At 41.1% G+C, this 6,947-nt stretch overlaps 1 protein-coding gene across 1 annotated transcript in view; it reads left to right on the top strand.

Annotated features, from left to right (window-relative positions):
* The window catches only part of DHFR (dihydrofolate reductase), a 37,351-nt gene extending 34,617 nt beyond the window's left edge, over positions 1–2,734 (top strand). Inside the window, exons 5-6 of the mRNA XM_053291233.1 lie at positions 1,297–1,412; positions 1,602–2,734. Coding sequence (XP_053147208.1) covers positions 1,297–1,412; positions 1,602–1,680 — 195 coding nt within the window. The 3' untranslated portion in view covers positions 1,681–2,734. The remainder of the gene's footprint in view (positions 1–1,296; positions 1,413–1,601) is intronic.
* Positions 2,735–6,947: the final 4,213 nt, after the last annotated feature.

The raw sequence follows: 6,947 nt of genomic DNA, 5'->3' as shown, positions 1-6,947 counted from the left end.
GCTGATTAAAGATGTTGTCTTCTTTTCAACAGAAAGCATTCATGCTTGGAACAAAGCAGTTTCTTTAGAAATTCATGTTCTTAGCAAGTGCTGACTGTTAAATTGTTGGATTAGATCTGCATGAACAGACATTTGTCAAAGCAGTAGCTGGCAACACGATGTTAGGCGAATGATCTTTAGAAAATTAAGCATTCAGAGAGCAGAAATAAAATCTCTATATTGCACATTAGTTCCTGTATACTGTTCATGCTCTTGTTTTCATATGATCCCCTTTCCTCCAACCCACCCCAGCAACGCTGATCAGAATGTGTATTATTACAAAATTGTTTGCTTCCCATTTGTGCATCCTGTTAGCAATATTTCTGATTACTGACACATTTCAGATTACCACACTTCTTACTATCTTTGGAATGTTCTGAAGACTCTGGACACTCTCCTGAGAGAGTTCTGGCTCCATTTTTATTTGTCTTTAGGCATGAAGTGAAGACAATTTTATTTTAACAAGCCTGTGGCTCCTCATTGAAGTGCTTAACAGCTTGGCTGTATTGCTGTTTTATTGTAATGTTATTAACTGCCCTAGAACATCTATTGCTGAATAATGGGGTACACATTTTTTAAATAAATAATAAATATTTTAGACTCTGCAAGTCTATTTTATAGAAATAAATAAAATGCATAGAAATAAATAAAAAAATGTTGTGTCCTTGTGCAACATTAATCTTCAAAAAGCCCACAGAGAGTTTTATCTTATTGAATCAAATTAATTCTTTACCAGTTGCACAGGAATGGTTTTGGATCTTTACTGCTTGTTGTACAAGTAATGAAAAATGTATGCTATTTCATGGTAATGTAGATATGGGAGAACATATGGGGAAAGCATTTATGTTCATAGACAGAGGATAAACAGGATGTGATTTATTCATGATGCCCTGCTTGTGAGCTTCTAGAAGAATCTGGATTACTACAACCGATAATGAAATGTTGAATTAGACTGACCTTTTTATCTCTTCTGGCAAAGCAATTCTTATGGTCATAGAGGTTCTGATGCTTTGTCTTTTGAAAATCTCTCTGCTGTCTTTTGCCTTATAGCTCCTTCATCTTTTCTTCACCTTTAATTATTTGGGCATTGAACTTCAGTACTTGCTACTATCAGTAAATGTCTTGATTTTGCTGCTTGTAAATGACTGATTATATATTAAAATTGTCAGTCAAACTCTGTATTAATGACCAAGCATACTTGCACTGTGACCCACTTTAGGGAACAGGTCTTAGTTCACTTTTTCTTGCTTTTTAAAGGCAGCAATGGATGAGCCAATTCATCAGCGACTGTTTGTGACAAGAATCTTGTGTGAGTTTGAAAGTGACACATTTTTTCCAGAAATTGATTTAGAAAAATACAGGCTTTTACCAGGGTAAGTACTATATGAACAGTAATCTCTTATATTCAACTGAAAGTTAATATTAAATAGCATAACATATTTTACAGTCTTATAGTTGGAGCATCATGTGCCCAATGAAATAACATATTATTTCCGGTGTGTAATTAATTATGTTTATGAAACTACATTTCACTTATTCTCTCTCTCTCTCTCTCTCTCTAGATACCCAGGAGTCCCTGCTGACATCCAGGAAGAGAATGGCATTCAGTACAAATTTGAAGTGTATGAAAAGATCATCTAGGCTTATTTGACATGGCATCTCATCTCAATACATATTACTTAGTTAATGTATTTTGTGGCATGGACAACTACTCATCTGCCTCACACATTTTCCAGGAGGGAAAGGGGAAGAAAAGCATTCCTGCTTTCAGTACCTACTACCTTGGCAAAGAAGCCATTTGTCCTGATAGCCACTGCCTTGAGCAGCTGCTTCTGCAGTAGGGGTGTGCACAGAACCAGCTAGCCCCGTTTGGTTCGAGCGCAAGCTACACTCGAACCTGACCAGGCCAGTTCAGAGGTCGGGTTGCAATCTGTAGCCCCTTCAGAGTGCTTCCTAAAGGCCATGGGGGGGTTGTCCACAAAGGTTCATATGAAGATAAACGAGGCCGGCGTGGGGAGGGGGGACCTTTGCAGCTTCCCCCCCACCCCGGCAGCCTTTAGGAAGCCCCCCGAAGGGGCTACAGGTACTAAAATTTTATTTAATTTTTTTTAAAAAATTCACGAACTGGTACAGGGGTTCGGTTCTGGTCCGGACAGAACCGGGGGGGTGGGTTTCAGTTCGACTCCGAACCCCCAAACCGAACCACAAACCCACAAACCAGTTTGCACATTCCTATTCTGCAGCAATTAAAAAAAACAACCAGTTTTTTTTGCAACAAAGTAGCTATAACTACTAAGGATCTGATAGAGGGTGCAGCAGCATCTCCTTTTCCATTCTGGAGAATGGGCAGAGCTCAAATCCTATGTACACTTAAACAGGAGTAACACCCACTGAGGTCATTTGGGCATAACCTCCAAGTAAATACTGTATACAGACTCCAATTTTAGCCACCCCAGACTCCAATTTTAGCCACCCCAATTTTAGCCACCCCTCTTGTGTCACCCCATCTCTGGATTTTTCTTACCCCTACCACCTCCCACGCTAACACAGGCACTGTTGGTGGTGAGGCTTAGTTGCCACAAGTTGGTTTGAGAAACTGCAATGATATGTCTGTTGTTCATGTGAGCTTTCCATGGTTGTAGTTGACAGACTGTCTCTTGTTTTTTACCCATTAATAAAATGTGTCTTAATTTAATCTGCTTCCTGCGCTGAGACATTACTGACTTGCCCTGCTTCATACAAATCTCCAAGAACAGCCCTTCTGGATTAGGCCCATGGCCTATCTAGTCCAGCATCCTGTTTCACTCAGTGGCCCACCAGATGCCCCTGAGAATCCCACAGGCAAGGGGTGAGGGCATGCCTCTCTCTTGCTTTTGCTCCTCTGCAATTGGTATTTAGAGGCATCAGCCTCCAGCAGGTGCCCTATAGCCCTCAGATTAATAGCCATTGATAGACCTGTCCTCCATGAATTTGTCTAAGCCTCTTTGAAAGCCACTCAATATAGTGACCATCACCACATCCAATGGCAGAGAATTTCATAGATTAATAATGCGCTGTGTGGAAAAAAGTACTTCCTTTTGTCCTAAATCTTCTGGCCTTCAGTTTCATGGGATGACCCCTGGTTCTAGTGTTGTGAGAGAGGGATAAATGTTTATCTCTGTCCACTCTTTCTACTCCATGCATAATTTTATAGACCCCTATCATGTTGCCCCTCAGTTATCTTTTTTCTAAACTAAAAAGCCCCAGATGTAGGCTTACCTCACAAGGAAGGGGCATTAAGCCCCTGATCACCTTGGTTGCCCTCTTCTGCATCTTTTCCAGTTCTACTATGTCAAGATACAGTGACCAGAACAGTATGCAGTACTCCAAATATGGCAGCACCATAGATTTGTATAAGGGCATTATAAAATTAGCATTTTTATTTTCAATCCCCTTCCTAATGATCCCTAGCATGGGATTTGCCTCTTTCACAGCTGCCGTGCACCGAGTCAACACTTTCAAGGAGCTGTCCACCAAGATCTCTCTCCTGGTCAGTCACTGACAGCTCAGACCCCATAAGTGTATATGTGAAGTTTGGGTCATCCCCTCCACCCAATATGCATCACTTTACACTTGCTTATATTGAAATCACATTTGTCTTTGGCTACAATAGCAAACACTGTGCAAAGTTATGGCGTTAAAAGGACCAGACCTGCAAGCTAAACAGCTGAACCATAAATATTCCCCTGGGGGGGTCTCCTAGTGAGACCTGGGTAATATCCCAGCATGCCTTGTGCCACTTCCCAGTCATTAATCCCAATGACAAAGAAGGTGGGCTCACATGGAACAAACCAGAGGTTCATGAAGAGCATGGTTTCATACATAACATGCACCTCAGTGGGAACATAACATAAGAACAGCCCTGCTGGATCAAGCATCCAGCAGGGCTGTTCTTATAATTTTATATACCTCCATCATGTCTCCCATTAATTGCCTCTTTTCCAAGGTAAAGAGCCCCAGATACTGTAGCCTAGATGCATAAGGAAGGTGTTCCAGGCCCCTAATCATTTTGGTTGCCCTCTTCTGCACCTTTTCCAGTTCTACAATATCCTTCTTAAGATACAGTGACCAAAGCTCTATGCAGTACTCCAGATGTGGCTGCACCATAGATTTGTATAAGGACATTATAATACTAGCATTTTTATTATCAGTCCCCTTCCTCATGCTTCCTAGCATAGGATTAGCCTTTTTCACAGCTGCCGCGCACTGAGTCAACACTTTCTATGAACTGTCCACTACGACCCCAAGATCTCTCTCCTAGTCAGTCACCGACAGCTCAAACCCCATCAACATATATGTGAAGTTGGGGTTTACTGCCCCAATGTGCATCACATTACACTTGCTTACATTGAACCATGTTTGCCATTTTGTTGCCCCCTCCCTGAGTTTGGAGAGATCTTTTTGGAGTTCCTCACAATCTGTTGTGGATTTCACTACCCTAAATAGTTTAGTGTCATCTGCAAATTTGGCCACTTCGCTACTTACCCCAACTTCCAGATCATTTATGAACAATTTAAAGAACACTGGTCCCAATACAGATCCCTGGGGGATGCCACTTCTTACTTCTCTTCATTGTGAAAACTGTCCATGTATCCCTACACTCTGTTTCCTGTTCTTCAACCAGTTCCAATCCACACATGAACCTGTCCCCTTATTCCATGGCTGCTAAGTTTACACAAGAGCCTTTGGTGGGGAACTTTATCAAAAGCTTTTTGTAAGTCCAAGTATACTCTGTCAACCGGATCACCTTTATACACATGCCTGTTGACACTCTCAAAGAACTCCAAAAGGTACTGAGGCAAGACTTTCCCTTGTAAAAGCCATGCTGGTTCTCCTTCAGCAAGGCCTTTTCTTCTATATTTTTAACAATTGTCCTTAAGTATGTTCTCCATCAATTTACCCAGCATCAAATTTAAGCTGACTGGCCTGTAATTTCCTGGAGCAAGCCAGCTTGAAATCTTGATTTGAGACTTCAAGGCAACCTAAGGCTCCTTCCTCAATCACAGATAAATTAGTTACCAACCTTGCCAGTAGGTTCTGTGTTGTGTCACCTCACCATATATTTTTATTTTATTGTTAAATTTATGTACCGCCTTTTATTGGTGTTGTGAGGAAATATTTATTTACATTTTTAAACCCTGAGCTCTTTGGAAGAAGGATGCAATGCAACTGAATTAGCATATGAAACCATCCACAATCAAGGGAGACTTGTATTAGTCACTTATACAGTTAAGTAACTGTAATTTCATACCCTAAACTAAGCTATTAAAAGGGCCTGCTTTAAAGCAATGTACCACTACTCTATATAACCGAATGATACACACTGCTATTTCAGATCTGCCTGAGACTATGCCAAAGAGCCAGTGAGGAAGATATTAGAGAGGAATAGAAGTCCAAGCCCTTGTAGCCTGTCCAAGGAAAGAAAAAGAGCAAAGGGCTGGGCGTGGGGGGGGGGCACTGCCTTATAATATGGATGCGGGAGGCTAAACAATTACCAAAAATTGTACAGATTAGAAGAAGAAAAACACTTGAACAGAGGAAGCAAAAAGTCAGAATCCTGAACTGTGTGGTTTCCACACTGTAGACATACTAAATTGAATTCAGATAGGGAAGGTCAGTATGTTCTCTGTTCATTTCAGACCTAGAAACTTATTCATGAGTTTTATAACAAAACATGATCTACCTGGAACTGCCTTTGAAAAGTGGGCAGCATGTACAAGATTTCTCCTATTAAGTAAGAAAATCAAAAGACTGACATTTTCTTGGTATTTAATACACATTTACGAAACCCTCTTGTGAAATCATACAATCCTGAGCAGGGTAAGACTTTTCTGTTCAAGAGAGCACCTGGAATTTCTATCTTTAAAAAATAGGTGTTTAGCTTTGGCCGAGTAGATGGGATAATGCAAGACAGCCCTATTCATACCTTATGTTCAATATTCATACAATCTGTGTACAGTTGTACAGATCTGTACACAAGTACAGTTACTGACATATTATATTGAACACAGGTACAGCAGTACACTTCCTATCTGTACAATGCATTTGAGGGACTTGTACTCAAGTTCACTTTTAAAATGAACACAATCATTTGCACAAAAACATGTACATGTGTACAGACATCTGAAAATAAGTGCAAAGTAATGTCTGAATAGGGCTGAAGAGACCATTTCAATGGCAACGTTATCTTGTCTTATGATCAGAGGAAGGCAGAGTAAAGGACAGGAAAGACAGGGCAAAAATTCTTGGAATGCATGAAGATAGGATTCTGGGAAGCAAATGCCTACAGAAGGTTTTACTCCTAATGGCCTCCTCTCTCTCTGCTGCATTCACACGTGTTTAATTAATACAGGCGAGGACTTTGATCAGATGACCTGGCATTCTATCCATTTTCTGGATCTGTCAAAACACACAGAATATTTAGTGAACAAATATGTTCAGGTACTTTGACACCCAAAGCAATTGCTTCACTCTTACATGGCCATGATAAGAGGAGTTATGTGGAGTTCATAAGAACAGCCCTGCTGGATCAGGCCCAAAGCCCATCTAGTCCAGCATCTTGTTTCACACAGTGGCCCACCAGGTGCCACGGGAAGCCTCCAGGCAGGAGTTGAGGACATGCCCTCCCTCTTGCTGTTACTCCCCTGCAACTAGTACTCAGATGCATCCTGCCTTTGAGGCTGGAGGTAGCCTATAGCCTTCTGACTAGTGGCCATTGATAGACCTCTCATCCATGAAGTTATCAAAACCCCTCTTAAATAATTTCACATTCTGAGAACCATGCTTCTTATAAAATCAGTGAGGCAAACCCAGTCAGGTCTGAACATGAACAGCGAAGGGCTGTAGTTGTTATAGAGCATCAGTTTTGC

This window comes from Hemicordylus capensis, chromosome 2, assembly GCF_027244095.1.
Source record: "Hemicordylus capensis ecotype Gifberg chromosome 2, rHemCap1.1.pri, whole genome shotgun sequence".
In the NCBI taxonomy this organism is placed as follows: domain Eukaryota; kingdom Metazoa; phylum Chordata; class Lepidosauria; order Squamata; family Cordylidae; genus Hemicordylus; species Hemicordylus capensis.
Note: the sequence above shows the minus strand (reverse complement) of the source record. Positions and strands in the feature narration are given on the sequence as shown.